This window comes from Pogoniulus pusillus, chromosome 7 (assembly GCF_015220805.1).
Source record: "Pogoniulus pusillus isolate bPogPus1 chromosome 7, bPogPus1.pri, whole genome shotgun sequence".
Taxonomy (NCBI): domain Eukaryota; kingdom Metazoa; phylum Chordata; class Aves; order Piciformes; family Lybiidae; genus Pogoniulus; species Pogoniulus pusillus.
The window spans coordinates 5,518,259-5,540,579 of NC_087270.1; the positions used below are offsets into that span (position 1 = coordinate 5,518,259).

General features: G+C 48.3%; 1 protein-coding gene across 2 annotated transcripts in view; it reads left to right on the forward strand.

The window, feature by feature from the left end:
• TNFRSF21 (TNF receptor superfamily member 21) overlaps positions 1 to 21,035 on the forward strand; it is a 37,815-nt gene extending 16,780 nt beyond the window's left edge. Inside the window, exons 4-7 of one of the 2 annotated variants that reach the window (XM_064145750.1) lie at positions 8,131 to 8,396; positions 14,279 to 14,332; positions 18,512 to 18,725; positions 19,620 to 21,035. In XM_064145750.1, the coding sequence (XP_064001820.1) occupies positions 8,131 to 8,396; positions 14,279 to 14,332; positions 18,512 to 18,725; positions 19,620 to 19,849 (764 nt within the window). In that variant the 3' untranslated portion in view covers positions 19,850 to 21,035. The remainder of the gene's footprint in view (positions 1 to 8,130; positions 8,397 to 14,278; positions 14,333 to 18,511; positions 18,726 to 19,619) is intronic. The other variant, XM_064145751.1, reaches the window with a different exon arrangement.
• The last annotated feature ends 1,286 nt before the right edge of the window (positions 21,036 to 22,321 follow it).

Below are 22,321 nucleotides of genomic sequence, written 5' to 3' on the forward strand. Positions count from 1 at the left end.
TCTGTGTGCTTTAAACCAAAGGAAGAGCAAGTCCCCTCTGCAGGTCCCCAGTGCCAGCACAGGGAGACACGCAAGCGAGCGCGTTCCGTGGTGGTGGGCACGGAGCTCACCTGGGTCCCAGAAAGGTTGGATCAAAGGTGCTGTTATGGATGTGACTTCCTTGTAGCATGTGGTGGGAAGGGAGGTCTTGTGTGCTCACTTTCAAACTCCTGGGTCTGAAACATGTTTGTGACCGCATGTGGCTGATCACAGACCTTCATCAACTCGCTGTTTTGGTTGAATAAATTTCCAGGGAGCTTGTGGGAAGTGTTTGTCCTGCCCTGTGGTTTAAAAAAAACCCAAACACAAACCCTCTGAGGAGAGGCTGAGGGAGCTGGGGGTGTTTAGCCTGGAGAAGAGGAGGCTCAGGGCAGACCTCATTGCTGTCTACAACTACCTGAAGGGAGGCTATAGCCAGGTGGGGAGTGGCCTCTTCTCCCAGGCAACCAGCAACAGAACAAGGGGACACAGTCTCAAGTTGTGCTGGGGGAGGTCTAGGCTGGATGTTAGGAGGAAGTTGTTGGCAGAGAGAGTGATTGGCATTGGAATGGGCTGCCCAGGGAGGTGGTGGAGTCACTGTTCCTGGAGGTGTTGAAGCAAAGCCTGGCTGAGGCACTTAGTGCTGTGGTCTACTTGATTGGATGCTAGGTTGGCCTGGATGATCTTGGAGGTTTCTTCCAACCTGGTTAATTCTATGATTGGTGTTTAGTGGTTTGTGGCCCAAGAAGTGCTTGCTGGGGGTGTGAATCAGTGACTCCCAGGAGGGTCTGTTACCAGCACTGTCCTCCACGGGGAAGGTAGCAAGTCACTAACAAGCCTTCATAACTATGTCCTTTCCTCCTGGCCACATAAAGGCATAGCAGAGGAGCAGAACTGCTCTGCTTGACCTGCTTGGTCATGCTGCTTGTGATGCAGGCCAGGATGCAGTGTGCCTTCTGGGCTGTGAGCACACATTGTGGACTTGTGTCCAATTTCCATCCACCACTTCTGCCAAGTTGTCCTCTGCAGGACTACTCTCAATCCCTTCATCCCCCAGCATGGGTGATTTCCAGGACTCAAGTGCAAGACTGCACATCCTCCGAACCTCCTCATTTAAGACTTGAGTTATTTGGGTGGGAGGAATTGAGTTTCCAATAACTCCTCCTTTGGTGGAGAGGGGTGAAATTTTCACAGTTTGCGAAGGCATGTGTTGGAGATTTGATATTTTGAAGTCACAGTTTGGCAGAACCATGGTGTCTTGTCAACTGGAGTTCGGATGTGCCACATCCTTGTTGGCTTCTTGTACATGCAGGCTCTTGGTGTGTGCTCAGAGATAAAAATAGGTGGCTGTGGCTGTTTCACATGAGTCAGGAGGATATTTGAAGGAGGTAGGTGGGCTGAGCTCAGGAACAGAGCTGAGTTTGCAATGATGGGGAGCTTTTATCTGTAATGTAGGGGAGGGTTGGAATTCAAGCAAAGCCTGGCTGAGGCACTTAGTACCATGGTCTAGTTGACTGGCTAGGGCTGGGTGCTAGGTTGGCCTGGATGATCTTGGAAGTCTCTTCCAACCTGGTTGATTCTGTGAATTCATCACTGCGGTTTCCCTGCTTGACTTGCATGTACTCTTAGACTGTGCTCTCCAGCTGTGACACTTCACCCTCAAGGTCTGTGGAAGTGTTAAAATCCATCCAGCCTATTACAATCAGGATTTGTCACCACATGTGGTGTACAACTTCTTTGGGATACCTGTGTCAGTAGGTAAGTGGTAAGCTCCAAGTGCTTCTGCCTGGATTATTACTGGAATGGTGGTCAGATCTTGAAAGTGCCATGGTGAGACCTGTCCCTGGTAGTGAGTGGCTGTAGCATGGAGTGTCTTGAAATCCAGCTATTCTGAAAATGTATGAAGCTAGTGCTGGACCTGGGGACAGGTGAGTTGCTCACTAGATGAGACAAAGTGTGCCACAGCTCCTGGAGCATGTCCTGAGCTCTGTTTCCCATCTGTCTAAAACAGCTTATAAGACTTGTGGTTGTGTTAATCCTTTTCTCTGTGCCATGTCCCTTCACTATCAGTGAGGTGGGAGGACATTTGGCTTGGCAGGGCCTGGTAGACTTGAGCATGCAATTTCCCCTTAATGGCAGCAGTTTCTCAATGAGCTCTGTTCTGAAAAACACCAAGTGACGTTGGGCTTAAGCTCCAAAAATGAAAGTAACGATGGGTTTTTGGTGTGAGAGGGTGGGGAGAGACAGGAACCAACGCTCCTCTGTGGCTAGGCTGTGGTTAGACTTTACTGTATCTGCTGCCAGGTGCTTGGGTGTAGCCTTCTGGCAGGGTTGCTCTTCTGCTCTTGTTGAGTTGGCTTGAAGATGTGAAAAAGTAATGGCAGAGAGAGAAGTGGGCTCTTGCAGTGTTGTACATAAGCCTGCCAGCACTGCTGGTCATGGCCCCATGCCACGCTGGCTTCATGCCCTGCTTGAGGCCAGGCAGTTGCTGGAGAGCTAGATTCATGTCCAACCTGTAAATAGCATTGTGGGAGATGAGTGAGGCTTCTCCAGAACAAGCTCAAGGGAGTCATTAAAGCTCAGCTAAGTCCCATGTGCTTGTGTGATGACAGCCTTGGTGGTATTCACAAGTAGGAGCAACTACTCTGTCCACACCAAGTTGTGTACCCCTGTGAGGTGGGAGATTTCCAAAGGAGTAGGAAATGGGTGGGAAACATCTTGAGTCTGATTCCAAATATGCAAATAGAAGTCATTGAAGTAAACTGAAATGGTATTTGTGAGGAAGACTGAGGCAGAGGTGAGGAACATGTCTGGGGGCAAGAGGCCTGTCTACAGACCTGCCCTGCCTCTTCAGGAATGTCTTCCTTTCAGCTCAGCATCTTGTTGATGAGCTGGACTTGTACAGTGGTGCTGTTTACAGATGCTGCTCTGCAGGTATCTGTTTGTCTCTAGGCTTGTCTTAATTTGTCTCAGTTTGCTCTGGCTGTAGACATGCCTGGTTGTGCCCATGTTTGCACAATGTGGGAACAAAACTCCAGAGATATGGAAGACACTTGCCTATGCACATGCTGGCCTTGTCTTGGAATTGCTCTGGGGTTATCACTGACCTAAAATACTCGGTGGTGATATGGAGTAGCCCATCACAACATTTAGTGAATTGCAGTGTTTGGATAATTGCAATTCAAGTGCCACCTTCCCAGGTACCCAGGACACACATGGATGCCTTAGACCTTTTAGATACAGTTGTTGCTTGCTCTGGGATGTCCATGGCACATGCAGCTCTGCTGGATGCAGCCATGGGAGTTTCATAGCAAGGGCTCCTCTTTAATTCCAGTGTCTGAGGCAAGCAGAGCTGAGTGAAAAATGGTGACAGTCCCTGCTGGTGATGAGGGAGAGGTGGGTGGAAGCTCCTCCCAGGCTATTCCTGTGGCTTGCGCTAAAAAAAGAGGCACTCAGCTTGTTCCTGAGTGTTTGCAAGCTCAGAGCAGCTTTAGCATTGTGCTGACATGGCAGTGGCCAGCCTCAGTGGGAAGCATGGCATAGGTGCTGAGCTTGGCCATTTTGCTTGGGATTGCTGGGCTTTGAAGGTCTTTGAGTGTCATCCTGAGCCTCGATAGGCAGATGAGCAAGCACAGTGGGAGAAGGTCCATGTGCTTCAGTGGATGGGGAGGAGCCAAGACCTAAGGCAGAGCTGGGGCTTTTTGCTCCATGCACTCTGGTGAGCGCCTTCCTGTCCTAACAGGATACTCTGGCTCTGCTAGTGCTCTTCAGTGTAATGCATAGGGCTTCTGGAAACGTGGGAATAGCAGGATGTAAGCTTATTATAAGCATGAACGTTTTATTTTGGTTTTAAACAAGTGAATTAAGTTACTTGCAGTGGCTTGAGCAGTAATACTTGGCAGTGTGCAGCCACAACTTGTCATGTAATGGTTTTAATCTTATTTTTCAAGAGCAGTGGGAGCAATGCTTCTCTAACTGACTGAAGCCAAATCTGTCCTCACGTCTGTCTCTCTTCCATATGTCTTTGGACTTTTGTTTGCACAATATTGTAGCAGGTGTAGTGAAATTATGGGGCTTAAATTCATTGAATAGTTGCAAGAAAATGAGTTTAAGGTTCTTAAAGTATTAAGGTAGACATTTCCAGATTTGTTTTTAATGGAACATTTGTCCTCCAGAGATTATTACGTGTCATTAAGTCCTCAGCTGTGTGCATTCTTCTACCCTGGGATATTATTGCCAAGGGATATAAAGACCTTTATGGGGCCACTTTATTGAACAGTGAGATTAAATATACTAAACTTGAGAATGTCAGTGGGAGCATGAGCTTTGTGTGATAAATCCAGTGTGAGAACATCAGGATGTAAATGTCATAACACCACAAAACCGGTGCAAAGCAAGTTGCAGCCGTCTGAAAATGTTTCTCAACAGCACAGCAGTCGTAAATGCTGGGCTTTGTCGATGCTATATACACAGAGGAGAGCAGGTGGTACCTGGGTTTTTCCTTCCCTGGGAGGACTACATGTGCTAAATGTGGGTCATAAACCAGCAAATTATGTTTTAATGCTTCTGTATGACTGATGTGCGTAGGAATGGGTGTGGGCAAAGAGCCCACACAGCAGTAATGCATCATCTCACTGCAGGGCAGCACTGTCATTTTATGTCTGTATCTGTATATAAAACAAGCAGCAATATCTGTCTGTGTTTATGCACATATACCCAGGCACACAACTCAGGGAAAAAAAACAATAATCCTTTAATATCTCCCCGTCTGGAGATATTCAAGACCTGCCTGGATGCATTCCTGTGTGATCTGGTATAGGTGATCCCACTCTGGCAGGGGAGTTGAACTGGATGATCTTCTGAGATCCTTTCCAGCCCCTACCCTTCTGTGATTCTGTGATCTAATACAAGAGTAGAAACAGCTCTGCAAGCTTTATGAACTGACATAATTTGTGCTCTGAGATGTATCCAGACAGCACATAAGTTGCTATCTATGTATGTCTGTATATAGATGCATAATAGGTAGTACCAGACCTGCCCATCTCTTCTGCCACTGCTGTTGTTGTCTTGGTGCACAAACCTTGCAGAGCTTTTTGTTACCCTCATACTCAGATGTATGCTGTTTTCCTCCCCTGGGCTGAGTGATACATTTAAGGATCAACTGCATAAAACTGATGTTTTCCTGCTTCTATGACACAATTGGTTTAATTTGTTGGTTTAAAGAATCAGAGTTCAAACCCAAGTCGTCTCTGAGTACCATGAGGTCCTGGCTGTGTCACCTAGCTTAGAAGTGAAAACTTAACCTCTATATAGCAGGCCTTGATAAGCTTGTTTTGATAGTGAGAAGGCTTGTGTCAAATAGACCTCTATGATACTGTATGGGGATATTATATATGTGTGTGTGTGGGTCTGTGCAGTCTGTATTTAAAAGCATATTTATACACATATATAAAATCTGTGTGATGGAGATGGAAAAATGGGTGTGGTATATATACACACAGAAAAATCTATCATGCTGTACTGATATTTTGTAGGTGTGTGTATGTCTGTCATAGATACATTAAAAGTTATACAGATTTCTATAGAATCATAGAATCAACCAGGTTGAAAGAGACCTCCAACATCATCCAGTCCAACCTAGCACCCAGCCCTAGCCAGTCAACTAGACCATGGCACCAAGTGCCTCATCCAGGCTTTGCTTGAAAGCCTCCAGGGGCAGTGACTCCACCACCTCCCTGGGCAGCCCATTCCAATGCCAATCACTCTCTCTGCCAACAACTTCCTCCTAACATCCAGCCTAGACTTCCCCCAGCACAACTTGAGACTGTGTCCCCTTGTTCTGTTGCTGGTTGCCTGGCAGAAGAGACCAACTCCCACCTGGCTACAACCTCCCTTCAGGTAGTTTTAGACAGCAATGAGGTCCCCCCTGAGCCTCCTCTTCTCCAGGCTAAACAGGCCCAGCTCCCTCAGCATCTCTTCATAGGATTTGTGCTCCAGGCCCCTCACCAGCCTTTTTGCCCTTCTCTGGACACCCTCCAGCACCTCAACATCTCTCTTGAATTGAGGAGCTCAGAACTGAACACAGCACTCAAGGTGTGGCCTGACCAGTGCTGAGTACAGGGGCAGAATAACCTCCCCTGTCCTACTGGCCACACTGTTCCTGATGCAGGCCAGGATGCCATTGGCTCTCTTGGCCACCTGGGCACACTGCTGGCTCATCTTCAGCTACTACCTACCAGTACCCCCAGATCCCTTTCCTCCTGGCTGCTCTCCAGCCACTCTGTCCCTGGCCTGTAGCACTGCTTGGGGTTGTTGTGGCCAAAGTGCAGAACCCTGCACTTGGCCTTGTTCAATCTCATCCCATTGGCCTCTGCCCACCCATCCAGCCTGTCCAGGTCCCTCTGCAGGGCTCTCCTACCTTCCAACAACTCCACACCTGCTCCTAGCTTGGTGTCATCTGCAAACTTACTGATGCTGGACTCAATCCCCTCGTCCAGATCATCAATAAAGATATTGAACAGGACTGGGCCCAGCACTGATCCTTGGGGAACACCACTAGTGACAGCTGCCAACTGGATGTGGCACCATTCACCACCAGTCTCTGGGCTCTGCCTTCCAGCCAGCTCTTGATCCAGCACAGAGTGAGTCTATCCAAACCATGAGCTGCCAGCTTGGCCAGGCGCTTGTTGCGGCAGACAGTGTCAAAGGCTTTGCTGAAGTCCAGGTAAACTCCATCCACAGCCTTCCCCACATTCACCAGGCAGGTAACCTGATCATAAAAGGGTCTGAATATCTATACATCTATTTTTATGTGTACATGTACACACACCTATATAAAAGATGGCTATATGTATCAGGCTGTATTGTTTGTGTGTGTATTGTGTATGTATGAAAAGATATGAATCTAGGTCAGGCTGAATGGTGTATATGGTTTAGGGTTTTTTAGTATCCATATATTTATATGGCTATATCAGGGCTGTGACCTGAAGCTGCAGTCAGGAGGTGTGGTCTGAAGTGTGTTAGAAATTGTTAACTTTTAGGCCAGGAGGAAGAACACTGCTCCAAAAGCAGCTGTTTTTGCTGATACAGCTGTTGTGCATGCAGAGGGAAGGAGAAGTAGTCCCTGTAGCAATGGAGATGTACTGGCTTCCAAGGAAACCCAAGGTGTGGTTCTCATTCTGGAAGAAGTGAGCTTCTCTCTTGAGCTTGCCAACTCTTTGTGTGGTGGTTTAAAACAAGGCCATGTTCAATATGATAAACCAAGGTTAATGAGCTGCCGTAGAAGGCACATGGTTGTATTTCAAGGTAGGAGGTGTAAGGATGTATGTGTGTTTTGCATTGCTTCCAAAGTTGAAGGGAGGAAACTCACCATTTTGACCTAATATGTCTCAAGGGCTTTTCTGTGGGAAATAGTCTTCAGATCCCCTACCAGATCTTCCATTCACCAACACTTACCTGGTGCAGGGATTCCCATTCTGTAACCAAGTCATACCAGCAGTCTGCACTGGAAATGGCCCTGAGTGTGACTGGCTGCTGCAGATGCTCTGTTATGGACATATTTATCTTTACAGAGATGCTTTGGTGACTCACCTCTTAATCCAGCTCCTGTTCAAAGCACTGTCTGTGATACATGTGTATGGGTGAGCACATTGCCATCTTCCCTGTTTCTGCAGGGAGACTACCATGTATTTCCTGTGCTGAAGAGCCAGGAAATTTCGTGGCTAATTTTAGAGTGCTTGTGCCTTGATTGGTCGCCGTCTCTGGGGCACTTCAAGGCAAGGTTGGACGTGGCACTTGGTGCCATGGTCTAGCCTTGAGCTCTGTGGTAAAGGGTTGGACTTGATGATCTGTGAGGTCTCTTCCAAACCTAATGATACTGTGATACTTGCATAGCAGATGTTGAGGATGTTCCAGGTGCTGCTTGTCTGCAATACTCGTTGCAGCTTGCATTCATGAAAGATCTCAATAATACTTCTATCTCCAAGGACTAACCCAAGAAAAGCAAAACATGGCTTTCTGGGGATGAGGGAGAAGCTTTGCTAAAGCTTAAGTTTGTAGCACTGGGAGGCTGTCAGCCCCCTGTGCCTCACCTGTAGCTCTTCTGCCCCACAGGCATTGACATCCTGAAGCTTGTGGCCGCCCAGCTGGGGAGCCAGTGGAAGGACATCTACCAGTTCCTGTGCAACGCCAGCGAGCGCGAGGTGGCAGCTTTCTCCAACGGCTACGCGGCTGACCACGAGCGTGCCTACGCTGCTTTGCAGCACTGGACCATCCGCGGGCCCGAGGCCAGCCTGGCCCAGCTCATCAGCGCCCTCCGCCAGCACCGCCGCAACGACGTGGTGGAGAAGATTCGAGGCCTGATGGAGGACACCGCACCGGTAACGATGGGCTGGGCGTCCTGCCCTCTTGTCTGATGCGTTGCACGTCTTGTTGGCCATGGCAAATGCATGGATGTGTGGGATCCAGCTGCAACCTTGAGCTTAGCTCATCACCAAGTAGCTGGACTCCACCTTGTCCCAGAGCTCCTTGGTGGTTTGTGTTTAAGCCTTGTGTTGCTTTGGAGCAAAGCTTTGCCAAACATTTGGGCAAACTTTGTCAAAACCTTGGCAGCTCTTGAGCCCCATGCGTTGGTACTTGAGCCCTTGTGTTGAGGAGATGGAGGGAGGTTGCTCTCTTCTCTCAGGTGGCCAGCAACCAGAACGAGAGGACACAGCCTCAAGCTGTGCCAGGGGAGATTTAGGCTGGAGGTGAGGAGAAAGTTCTTCCCTGAGAGAGTCATTGGACACTGGAATGGGCTGCCCGGGGAGGTGGTGGAGTCGCCGTCCCTGGAGCTGTTCAAGGCAGGATTGGATGTGGCACTTGGTGCCATGGTCTAGCCTTGAGCTCTGTGGTAAAGGGTTGGACTTGATGATCTGCGAGGTCTCTTCCAAACCTAATAATACTGTGATACTGTGAAAAGCATCCCTCTTTCAGCTTGCTCTTAAATGCTGTTGCTAAGTCCCTGGGTTTTTTGAGAAGGACTGAGCATCCTTGAGCCCCAAGTGGTGGTGCTGTAGAGCAGCTAGTCATTTCCTCTGAGGCAGTTACTGGTGGCATAGGACAGTCCATGTGTGCTGTCTTCTGTGGCAGTTCTGGCCTTAAAACAAGCTTTCTTATATTTGGGAAAACAAATTGCTGCAGAGTATCCTGTAGAAAGGTCTTGGAGTGTCAGTTGTTGGAAGTTGGCCTTTGTGGTTTGTTTCAGCAACTCCTGCTTTAACTGTTGATGTGTTTTGGGGTTTTCTGTTCTGGTAATTCAGTGGTGTTCTGGAAACGTTATTAAAGGTCTTCTGAATGTGGAAGCCAGTGGGACAACACATGGATGGAGGTGAGGGTGGCTGAGGGAGGTCTTTCCTCTGAACCAGTTGGTGAGACATCCGTTGGCTTCAGAATTGGTTTGGACCCAAAGGGTGTGTGCCTGCAAACCTCTGAGCTTTTCGTACTGTAGAGAGAGTGAGGACTCTTGTAAGCAATGCAAATTCATGTGTCCTCCCTGCAGCTGAAAGTATGAAGCCCTTGGGCTGATCCAACCCAGCAAGTGTCCAACACACAGTGGTCTGTTTTAGATGAGCCTGGTAGGCATGCATAGGTGCCTGTGCTGTCTGTGATGTCTTTGGCCCTTGGCTGGCATCTGTGGATGCAAATAGGCACTGCCTCATGTCTCCCTGTGACCCTGTATCATAAGAAACACCAACAGCCTGAACTCATAGATAGAAATTATGCTACTGGGAACTATTACACCTTCTTTGCACCTAGATTAGGGCAATTCCTGCTGTCTGTACAGACTGGGAGATGATATTGAGAGCAACCAGGCAGAGGAGGACTTAGGTGGATGAAAAGCTGGACAGGAGACACCAGTGTGCACCAGAAGGCCAGCTGTATCCTGGACTCTATCAAAAGTAGTGTGGCCAGAAGATCAGGGGAGGTGATTCTGCCCCTTTACTGCACTCTGGTGAGACCTCACTTGGAGTACTGTGTCCAGCTCTGGGGTCCCCAGCACAGGAAAGACATGGACCTGTCAGAGCATGTCTAAAGGAAGACCACAAAAATTAGAAGGGTGGAAGACTTCTGCTATGAAAAGATGCTGGGAGAGTTGGGGGTATTCCAGATGGAGAAGAAAAGATCCCTGAGACCTCTCACTGTGGCCTTTCAGTACTCAAAGGAGGCTTATAGAAAAGATGGGGAGAGTCTTTTTGACCAGAGGCTGTAGTGACAGAACAAGGAGTGATAATTTTAAACAAAGAGAGAGTTAGAGTAGATAGAAGGAAGATTTTTTTACAAGGAAGGTGGTGAAACACTGGCCCAGGTTGCCCAGAGAGATGGTAGATGCCTTATTCATTGAAACAGTGTATGGTTGAACTGGCCTCTGAGCAACCTTTGTTGAAGGTGTCCCTGCTGATTGCAGGGGGCTTGGACTAAATGACCTTTGAAGTTCCTTTCCAACCTAAACCATTCTATGATTCTGTGACTCTGAGACAGCAAATTGGTACCCTAAACCCAACCAGCTTCCCTTCACAATCCCACTTCACTCACTGTTGCATCCTTGTCCCAAATCCTTTATCTGGTGTCTGACTTCAGCCTATGAAACCCGTGGAGACAAAGCTGCTCTCTCCCATAGTGCCCCGTCCCCCTTGGCAGCCTCTCATGCTCAAAATCCAAATATTTACAACCTTTGATAGGAGTAGAGGAATTAATTTGAGTCTCAGGGGCATTACAATACATGGCAGGAACATTTTCCTTGTGGAAGAGAAAAGCTTGTCGGCTGTCTTAGCTTCAGGAGATTATGTTGGTTTTGCATGGTGCTGAGTGAATTTAGGTTAAAACTGGATTAGCCTCCTGAATCACTCTGCTAGTCTGGGTTTGTTTTTTTTTTTTGCAGCTGATCCAGAAAATATGGTGAGCACAGCAGCTGTGGGAAGGTTTTTGAGGTGTGTTTAACTTGCAGGGCTCCTATTAAAGCTTGACATTGGCCATGAATACTTCTCCAGCTCAAGGTTTGCAAAATAGGTTCTCTTGTAGGCAGGTTTGCTAGGCAGTGGCTGAGGCACAGCTCAAAGTAGTGGTGCTGACAAGAACAAAAATAGAAGATAAATGGGGGGAAAGGGAGAGATTTTTTTTTTTTTTTTTTCCTGCTGCCTCAGTGAATTATTCTCTGCTTTGGGATTAAAATTGAAGAAGTTCATCTTAGTGCAGGCATTGGGTGATAGAATTTTTTGGGAGTTCATAACAGCACTTTGCAGATACCAAGGGGTGTCAGTGCTTACTTAGGCTGGCCTAGGGCTGTTGCTGACATGGCAGGCCCAGTTGGCTGCCTTAAGTGTCCTACCATGAACAATGCTTTAAGATCTTTTTTATTTCTGGTTGTGCTGACCTCATCTGTGATATTTGAGGGAATGGGTGGAGGGTAGGCAAACAGGGCATTCAGAAGCACAGCCTTAGGGAAGCTTGAAAGAGATAATAAATTACTGAGGGAGATGTTGAATATGGAGAGGGGGATGCTTCAGATCAGATCTCAGCAAGATTTAGGTCTTTGGCTAATTGCATGTTGTGGATAATCCTGTGAATCAGCAGTTATGTCAGGGCTGGGTCTGGTGTGAGGTTAAGCTGTGGGCCTTTAGGGAGGTGCCAGAGGAAATGAGGGTATGAGAGTGGCCCTGTGTCCAGGCGTGTGGCTGTGGAAACACTGCTTGGCTCCTTTTCCTCTTTCACAGGTCAGAAGCCTGGGGGAGGGGGTCAAGAACCTAAAGCAGAGTTCCCCAAATGCAGCCACCAGCAGCTCCTGCCCATCCCCTCTGTTTCTTCTCTTGGCAAAAGAGAACTGGGCTGGACTCAGTAATTAGCAATTAACTTTGTGGTTGGTTAAACTCGCATGTCAAGGGCAAACCACGGTTGGGTTTGAACCAGCCTGGAGAATGCAATACACAGAAATTTGATAAGCCACAAAGTAATAAAAATAATACATGGACATGCATATAAACTTCACAATAGAAATACCATTTGAGGTTTCCCTTCTGTGGTAGCCACATCTCCCTGGAATTGTGTATTTGCAGTATGATGGCTTGGGAGCTTAAGATGAAACTAGAAGATGGTGGAGTCATAACAAGCTGAGCTTGGTACCAGTTTAGCCTATAATGGAGTTTGGAAACTCTTCATCATGTCTCCATCAATGTACCATGGTTTGAGTTGAAACAGCAGATAGGCAAATTGATTAAAAAAGAGCAACCAGGAACTCTCATGAAGACATGATCTCCTGATTGGAGAAGCACTTGACCCATGAATGGCCAGGGCTGGTGAGGAAGAGCTGCTTTCTCTGTGGTTGGCTGTGTTTTGGTCTTGGCATCTAAAACCTCCCCAGACAAGACATTGTCTGTCCTGGGTTGCATAGGGCTCTACTTGTAGCTCTTGCTGAGGTTTGTCTCATGTTGAGGGATGCCACCACAGAGGTGGTGTTGTGTGCCCTTCTGAAATTTGGCCAGTGAAGCTAAGGACATGGAGACAATGTTTGGACTTTACCACTCCAGGGTGTTGGGCACCCTTGTGCCCTTTCCATCCTGGCAAGGTTCTTGCCTCCTGTTCTCTACACCATCACTGCATCTCTGCCGCCTCCTGAGACCTTGTGGCCTGGCTAATAGTGTTTTCACCTTTCAAAACCTTGTCTGCCCTGAAGGTGGACCCCAGACACCACATGCACCGCGAAGCTGCTCATCCCAGGGAGGTGATAGAGTCACCATGCCTGGAGGTGTTCAAGCAAAGCCTGGATGAGGCACTTAGTGCCATGGTCTAGTTGACTGGCTAGGGCTGGGTGCCAGGTTGGCCTGGATGATCTTGGAGGTCTCTTCCAACCTAGTTGATTCTATGATTCATCCAAGCAGGTCTTCCTTATGCCTTTGGGAGCCATAATGAGAGTGTCCTCCATCAACTCCACCCTCCATTCATGTGCTAGGATTTCACCTGCATCCTTTGTGGAGAAGTAACAAATGTGGGAATAGGGCTGGTGTCAGATGGATGTTAACTTTCAGCAGGGAATTTGGCAATCAGTGCCCATAGTGCTAAATTTATCTCTGATCCTGAGAGTGTGCAGCCACCCTCTGCTGAGGTCCAGCCCCAGCTCCTTATCAAATTGTCCTTTTATTTAAAAAGAAAATAGCAACACCACTGCCTCAATAAATAAAAAGGGACAAACAACTAAACCAACCAACACCAAGAAACAAGAAGGAAAAAAAACACAACAAAAAGCCACAACAGAAACCCCAACAACCAACCAAAAGAGCATTACTCTGAGTTGTGTTTGTGTGAGGACGATAAAACCCCAACTCAAGCACAGCTCTCCGAAGCTGCACTGATGCAGCAGCAAACCTGCAGTAACTGCCTGGTTGCTGCAGGAAGAATTGCAGGGAAGCATCTCCAAAAGGAAGCTTGCTTTTTTTTTAATGCCTATGACTGCTCCCTTCCTAACATTAGCACAGCAGCTGCAGATCCTGTTTGTCCAAGCTGAGCTTTTACTGCAGTACAGTAAAACAAAGACAGAGAGTGGGACCAGCCAGTTCAAACAGAGCTGTTGGAAGCAGCTGTGAAAAGAAAACAAAGCTAAGCCTGTGTCTTCTGCACCCATCGCCTTCTGTCCCCTTTTCCTTTTAGGAAAGACCTTCAGACACCAGCAAGAGAACAAGGGGACACAGTCTCAAGTTGTGCTGGGGAAGGTATAGGCTGGATGTTAGGAGGAAGTTCTTCACAGAGAGAGTGATTGGCATTGGAATGGGCTGCCCAGGGAGGTGGTGGAGTTGCTGTCCCTGCAGGTATTCAAGAAGATTGGATGAGGCACTTGGTACCATGGTCTAGTTGACTGGCTAGGGCTGGGTGCCAGGTTGGCCTGGATGATCTTGGAGGTCTCTTCCAACCTGGTTGATTCTATGACACCTTGAGTTGCTTAGAGCATCTTTCCAGTTGCATTGAGAATGAAGAGGATGTCAGTGGTTGAGCTGCATCCAAAAGGGCTAAAGTACATGAGGGCTTTGGGGATTGTTTTTTTTTAATGGGGTGGGGAGGGAGAGGAGGAACATTGCAAACTTCTTGCAGCAGCACTCAGAAAAACCCCAGAAGTGAATGGAATTGGCAGGGTGCCCTGATACGGCTAACTGGGCTCAGGATGTGCCAACGCTGCTGCGGCGCCGTCGGTTTCCAGGCTGGGCCTCTAACAGTCTGCATGTGTCTGTCCTTGCAGGTGCCCACGCAGCCGCAGTGGCAGGTGCAGGAGCCCTGCAACGATGACGGAAAGGTGAGGAACAAGACAGCTCTGGATAGGCCGAAGGGACGCTTACTGCTTTGGGTGCTGGAGGGACATTGACTGCTTTGGGCTTTTTGACTTTCCTAGCCAGAGCTTGGTTTCCCTCCAGCACAGCTGTTCTTAAAAATAGGAATGGCCAAGGTGGTTTCAAGCAGCTGAGTCATGGGCTATGAATAGTGTGTTTTTACACCTACTTCACAGGCTTCACCTTGCAGCAACCTTTTGCTTTCCCAGCCTTTCAAAGCCATCATTCCCACTTACTTTCTTCCCGCAGTTTAAATATTAACACACATCCAAGCATCCTGTTTGCTTTGCCTCAAGCTCGCAACCGTTCAGCTCTTTGGAAACCTTTGGGCCTCTGGGATGCCTACAGTCAAATCACCTTGGCTGATATTTTTTTTTTCCAAGGGTGTTTTAGCAGCTGTTTAAACTCCCAATGACTTGCTTCTGAGAAGGGTGTTTCCCCTCTGATGGGAAGGCAGAGCTGAGGCAGGCAGTTGTCCCCTGCCTTCCCTATAATTGCTCTCTGGCCCCTTTTTGGAAATCAGGAGGTGGGTTTGTGGCTGTATATTAAACAGATAAGTTGCACAGGAAAAAAATTACCCTAAAGCCTGTTTGCTTGTTTTTTTAAGGGGAAATCAGAGCATGTTGCAATTTGGAAAGCAGCCAGCTGCTGCTCTGGGCTTTCCCTTGCCTTTCCCCAATAGGCAGTAGACTGATTCTTGTCAATGAGCTCTATTAGAAAGGGAGCTTCAGAGGAGAAGGCAAATTCTTTTAATTAAAGATGACTTTTATTTTTAACATGCCTGGTTATCTAACCTGCTGAGCTAGAACAAATCCTTTCCTGTTTATTTTCAAGGGGGAAGGTGAAACACCTTTTGTTCTACCAGGAACAGGCTTCAGGGTTCGTTTAATATGAACTAATGGGTGTCTCAGTAGGCATGTGATTTGTGGGTGGCAAATTCCTTGACATGGGTGAGGAATGCACAGGCATACCCATGCCGCTGCGGAGGTAGCTCAGCAGCTCCGTTTCCCACAGCCTCTAATCCAAGTCTTGCATTTTAATCCCTGGGTAGCAGACAAACGTGTGTTAGCAGGAATAGCCTGGTCTTCCTTCTGTAGAAGGGAAAAACAGGGTTGAGATGCTGTTAGGAAAGTGGATTACAGTGGAAATGGCTTGCAGTTCTGCTGTGTGGCAGATCTAGCAGGGACACGCAGGGTTTGGTAGGATCTTTAAAGACCATCTAACATTTAACTTCTTCCCAAATGCACCATCCTTAAGGCAGCCTGCCTAGGGGAACTGGTGACTGCAGAGGTGCTGCCAGCCAGGGATGTGAGGTGCTGCCTCAAGCTTCTTACACAGTTAATGGCAATCAGAAATGCTGTTTCGAATTTGCAGCCTGAAGGGAGGCTGAGAGATGGAAGAGGTTTGTCAGCTGCTCTGCAGGTTGGAAAGAAATGCAAGAAGAAAGATGTGGAGCAGTCAGATTAAGAACTGGGTTCATGCTAGCACCCCAGTGGTGCTGCTTTCCAGCACCATGTGTCCCAGCAGTGCTTACTGCTCACTATCCTCTGGACCATGGAGTCAGATGCTTGACTATGCATCATATCAGAGTAGCAAAAATCAAAGGCACTTGTGTGATGCTGGGATCAGTGCTAGCCCCTGCTTGCCCTTTCTGGCCCTGTACTTGGAGTCTGGTGGCATGGATTTCCTCATCATGCTTTCATGGGAACCACAGGTGAGATAAGGCATGGAGCTGGGCCATGTTTTGCTTTGAGCAATCTGTGGAGCAGATATTTTGAGGGCCTTGTCTGCTTTTGGACATCATCTGTTGCTCCCAACGGTTTAAGTCTTGGGCTTTAATAAGCTGAGAGTGAAAAGGAAAACCAAGTTAAAGGGACAGAATGGTAGGGTTTGGAAGGGGTCTCTGGAGATTTCTAGTCCAACACCTGTGCTAAAGCAGGTTCACCTAGAGTAGTTTGCACAGGGTTTTGAGTATCTCCAGAGAGATACAGAGTACAGTATCCAGTTCTGGAGCCTCCATTACAAGAAGGATGTGAACACGCTAGAGGGTGTCCAGAGAAGGGTCACAGGAATGATCAGAGGGCTGGAGCACCTCTCCTATGAGGAAAGACTGAAAGAGTTGGGGCTGTGCAGTCTGGAGAAGAGGAGGCTCCCAGGTGACCTTCTTATGGCCTTTCAGTATCTGAAGGGGGACTACAAAAAAGCTGGGGAGGGACTTTTTAGAATATCAGGGAGTGACAGGACTAGGGAGAGTGGAGCAAAACTGGAGGTGGGTAGATTCAGGCTGGACTTGAGGAGGAATTTGTTCACCATGAGAATGGTGAGAGCCTGGAATGGGTTGCCCAGGGAGGTGGTTGAGGCTCTGTCCCTGGAGGTGTTTAAGGCCAGACTGGATAAGGCTGTGGGCAGCCTGCTCTAGGGTAGGGTGTCCCTGCCCATGGCAGGGGCGTTGGAACTAGATGATCCTTTTGCTTCCTTCCAACCCTGACTGATTCTTTGAGAAGGAGATCCCAAAACCTGGGACAATGTGTTCCAGTGCTGCAGCATACTCAAAGGAAAGAAGTTTATGTTTAGGGTCCTGTCTTGTTGCCACGCATCACCGAAAGGAGTCTGGCCTTGTCCTCTTGACACCTGCTCTGCCAGAGTTGCATGCACGATCATGAGGCAGCAGTTCCTACTGCCAGGAGTGCAGGTTACGTTAACCTTCCTGCCTGTTGAGTGCCAGAGTGCCAAATGCTAATGCCACTCTGGGTCATCTCCGATGCAGGTTCTGGGTCAGGAGGTGCCCTGGGAGGAGGAGGCTACCTGTTGTGGGTTGGATTGGATCCCTTCAATAACCTGTTTGGAAATCTGCCCCACAAAGAGCAATTTCACTACACTTGAAATGTGGAAGTGAAAATGGAATTGTATTTACAAAAAGAAACTAAATATGAAAGGTAATAAAAATGGGCAAAGTATGTTTTTATACATATGTACAGCATATCAACTGCACAGGCCTCACCCTGTACCTTAATTCAGCTACTTTATGCCTTCCTGGGGACAAAGGGCCCCCAAAGGCTATACAACCACATGTGCTGCCTCCGGCCCTCTGCTTTACCTAAGAGAACCCGAATAAAGAAGCCACGAGGTCAGAAAGAGGAAAGCCAAGGCCAAAGCCCAGCTGGAGCAGTGAGAGAGTAAGCTTGTTCTGCAGAACATGAGCTGTTCATTTCAGACTGAGATGAGCTTATCTCTGTGATAACATGAACTCAGAGGAGTCCACCCGTCTTGAACTATCGGAAACCTCTGGAAAACTCTCTTCAGCTAAAATTTGAGTCTTAAACTGTAGCACTACCCACATGCAGGAAATGCTCACCAAGGCTGCTGGAGAGCAGCCAGACAGAAAGGGATCTGGGGGTGCTGATTGATACCCGCCTGAACATGAGCCAGCAGTGTGCCCAGGTGGCCAAGAGAGCCAGTGGCATCCTGGCCTGCATCAGGAATGGTGTGGCCAGCAGGAGCAGGGAGGTCATTCTGCCCCTGTACTCTGCACTGCTTAGACCACACCTTGAGTGCTGTGTTCAGTTCTGGGCCCCCCAGTTTAGAAGGGACATTGAGATGCTTGAGCGTGTCCATAGAAGGGCGACGAGGCTGGGGAGAGGCCTTGAGCACAGCCCTATGAGGAGAGGCTGAGGGAGCTGGGATTGGTTAGCCTGGAGAAGAGGAGGCTCAGGGGAGACCTTATTGCTGTCTACAACTACCTGAAGGGTGGTTGTGGCCAGGAGGAGGTTGCTCTCTTCTCTCAGGTGGCCAGCACCAGAACAAGAGGACACAGCCTCAGGCTATGCCGGGGAAATTTAGGCTGGAGGTGAGGAGAAAGTTCTTCACTGAGAGAGTCATTGGACACTGGAATGGGCTGCCCGGGTTGGTGGTGGAGTCGCCGTCCCTGGGGCTGTTCAGGGCAGGATTGGACGTGGCACTTGGTGCCATGGTCTAGCCTTGAGCTCTGTGGTAAAGGGTTGGACTTGATGATCTGTGAGGTCTCTTCCCACCCTGGTGATACTGTGATATGCTGGGGTGTGTTGAAAGCTGGGATACAGATACTCTTTTGAGTGTGAGCCCGTTTCATAGCATCACCCTGAGTGAATTTTGCCTCTCTTTCAAAGCTGGAAGCCGACAGGTTGGCGCTGCCGGCGAGCCCCAGCCCGGTCAGCCCTGTGCCCAGCCCCAAGCCCCCCGAGGCAGCTGTCCTCACCGTTGAGCCCTCTCCTTCGGAGAAGAAGTGCTTCTTTGTGGACGAAGCAGAGCCCCTCCTGCGGTGCGACTCAACCTCCAGCGGCTCCTCTGCGCTCAGCCGGACAGGCTCTTTTATTACCAAAGGTACCAAAATCAGCCCCTGGGGAGGAGTGGGAGGCCCAAAGGGATGCCGTAGTGTGTGCCCTGCAGTCAGTGCTTGTGGGAGAGCTGCACAACATCATATTGTTATAGTAAATAACTGGGCAATGTGTCTCTCAAGGACACATTTTTCACCTCAGCATTACAGGTTGTAATATCCTGTTAGTGAAGGTGATAAAGACTTGAGATGGGGGAAGCAGCTTTAAAAGTTTCTAACTCTTTGCAGTGCTGCCAGAGTGGCTGTAGCATCCCTGGATGTTGTGCAGGAGGTTCTCCTGACACTGACTCTTGCTTTGGTCTGTGCACAGGATGAAAACAGAGAAATGTCACTTCAAGATTGAATTGTTCTGGATTTCTTTGTTCACCCTTGGTCCTGCTTGTTGCAGCATGCGACTTGAGATGTAAACCGCTGTTAGTCATTCTCCATGCTTCTATTGTGAAGTTGTTTACTGGATTTAACTTGCTGCTTTTCATCTTCTTTAACGTCTGCTGAGGGTGAAACACTGAGCTCAGTCAGTCTACTGAACTTATACTTGGATGCAGAAAGAGGCTGACCCCACAAAAACAGCTCAGAAGAGCAGAATTCAGCTTTTTAGGCTCCCCTCCTAACTCCACTTTTCCTTGCTGGCCACTCAGCACTTACAGATGCTGTATTTGCTCTAGTGGTGTCCTGGATTAGGTGCCTCAGCAGCATTCATTGGTTCCTCCCTCTTCTGCCCTCTCCATCACTCATCTTCCTTTACCCTCACTTCTCCTGGTGGTATGTCCCTCTCCCAAGATGGCATCAGGGCATGGACCAAGGTCTCCAAGGAGAGCAAGATGTGACTGGCAGAGGTTTTTTGAGAGATTTCTTGACTTCTCTCTCATTTCTTCTTACAGAAAAGAAGGACACTGTCCTGCGCCAGGTGCGCTTGGACCCTTGCGACCTGCAGCCCATCTTTGACGATATGCTGCACATCCTCAACCCTGAGGAGCTCCATGTGATAGAGGAGATCCCGCAGGCTGAAGATAAGCTGGACAGGCTGTTTGAGATTGCTGGAGTCAAGAGCCAGGAAGCCAGCCAGACCCTCCTGGACTCTGTCTATAGCCACCTTCCTGACTTATTGTAGGCACTGGGTCACCATACACTCTCCAAATATCTGCTAGAGCTAGCTTGGCACTCGTTAAGATGACCGACAATATGCAGGCAGGTTTTGTTGTAGAATATATGGCCAGTATTTCCATTGAGGTGTCCTTGGTATGTGGAGGGGGGGACAATTTGCCAGCATTACACCCCTCCACCTTAACTCTACTGCTCAGTCCAAGTCTTTGCACCCTCTGCCCCCTTCCTAAGCATTTCTTCTCCTTGTTCTCATTCCAATCAGATCAATCAATGCACTTTAAAGAGGGAAAGGAAAAAAAGGCAGACCACAAATCTGGTATGATTTCACACACCGTATCAGGAATTGCTCTGTCACCCACTTCTTATGTCAAAGCTGTTGCTCAGAGTGACTGTCTCCCACCACCTCCCTTTGCCTCGGAGTGGTAAATGGCAAAACCACACCAAAAAAAAAAACCCACCTGAGCCATTGCAGGTTACTGTCTCTTAACACAGCTAAGCTTCCCACCTGAGCTGACTACTCTTTTTTAATGTACTATTGTATGGCTCATATCCATTGCTGAGATTTTACTAGCACGGTTATTTATTGTATGGTTTTCACCTGGACAATGCATCACCACGCTCCTATAAACTAAAGCAGAAGCGCTTTAAATGCAGAGAAGAGGGTTGGTCCCACCAACCTTCGAGGTGATGGAAAGGTCCTTTGCCTGCAGTCGAATGTAAGGAGCTATCTTGCCTTGCCGCTTGCGGGAATGGTGGGGCCTGGGAAGCAAAGGCAGCCGCCGGTGGTCCTGCTCTCCTCATGTTGTAAGACTTAAACCAAGCTATGCTTTTACACTCGTGTCTCTTGTTTTTTATACAGACGGGGCCGATAGGTTCTCTGAAGACCTCACCTGGTCTTGATAGTCTCTTCAAGTCACACTTCACTTTTTATTCAAAGAAAACAGGTTGGGGGCAGGGGGGGTGGGGGTGGGGAAAAAAAGCTGCATCGTAAGAAGTCTGTCTGATTATATTTGCAACTATTATGCTCCCATAATGAACAGTCTGTACTATGCTCAGTTTAAAGAAGTCATGATATGAGGGTGGCACCTGCTGCCCTGTGGGGAGGGGTGGGAGTGGGAGAAGAGGGGAATGAATTGAACAATTGCCTTCCAGTGTACTAATTTATTAATAAATACTAGGTGTTTGTTACTTGACATGGTTCTGCATTAACCTCCTTAACACCTGCCTCTGCTCAGGGACACATCAGTTGGGCCAGGGGCTGCTCAGAGTGCCTTGGAAGAAGGGGAAGATTCTGGCGCATGGGGGTGGTGAGGATGTTGTCTCCTTTAGCTTTGAAGAGGAAATGGTTGTTTTCTCTTGAAAGCACTGCTTTGAGTCCCTGTTGCTGGACCTCTCTGCAGCCTGGAGGGATGCTTTCCTGGGAGGCAGATCCATACACTGAGCTGAGGTGTGGGAGATACATGTTAATCCCCATAGTGTCGAGCAGATCAGATGTCTGGTGAAGGTTCCAGAGTTGGTTTTGAAGGCTTTCAAAGGCTTTGCAGGCATTTGAGAGGGGGGGCAAAGTATTAATTTTCCAGGATGCAGCTGCTGTGCTGAGTCACTCCTGAGCAAAGGCCTTGCAATCACAGTGTCTTTCTTGCCCTGTTACATTATGGTTGGCCTTAAAGTCTTTTGCTTCCAAGTAACCCATCCCTTGTTATTCTGTCTATAAATGGAACCTTTAATGGGACAAATGCTTCTGGTTTATGGTACTGTCAGTTTGTATACTCAGCTCCAGGGTGCTTTCCACTAAGTAGGGTGCTGCATTTTCCTTCTGGCTGACATTGAAAATTGCTGTTAGAGGGACTATACATAGGTACAGGATTAAAACTTTTCACCACATGGACAGATGACATACAGTGCAAAATAGCAAGAGCTTTTATTGGCAGTGCTGGCTGGGGTGGGTTTTTCCCTCGCTGGCAGTGAAGCTTTCACTTCTCAGTGGCTGCAATGTCTTCAAAGCATCCTGAAGAAATACTGAGCATGGCTCATGTGCCTGGCATACATCAGGTTGCTAAAAGTGGGGTTTTAAGGTGGAGCTCAGTTACCACCCTGTTGGCAAGCGTCTGCTTTTTAATCTCTGTGTTGGGAGTGCTGGTGGTTGCCATTGATCTGCCTGGGCAGGAACTGACAAGGGGAGGGAAGGTGTGCCGTCGTGGGCTCAAGGCAAGCACAAGCTGCCAGCTTGAGATTATCTTCAGCAGGCTGGAGTGAGTCCAACTGGGAAACTGAGGATTTGTTGGTTTCTGATGGTTCAGGTTTTCCTACGTAAGCCTGGGACTTGTAAACACCGCAGCCATTGAGTCACTGGTTCCAGAAAGAGGATTCATCAGCCTGCTGAAGAAACACCATGAAGGAGGCATGTTGTGGAGATGCCTTGTCCAGGAGATGTTGAGGAGGCAGGTGCAAATGGATCCCCAGGCTTATGGAATGTGTT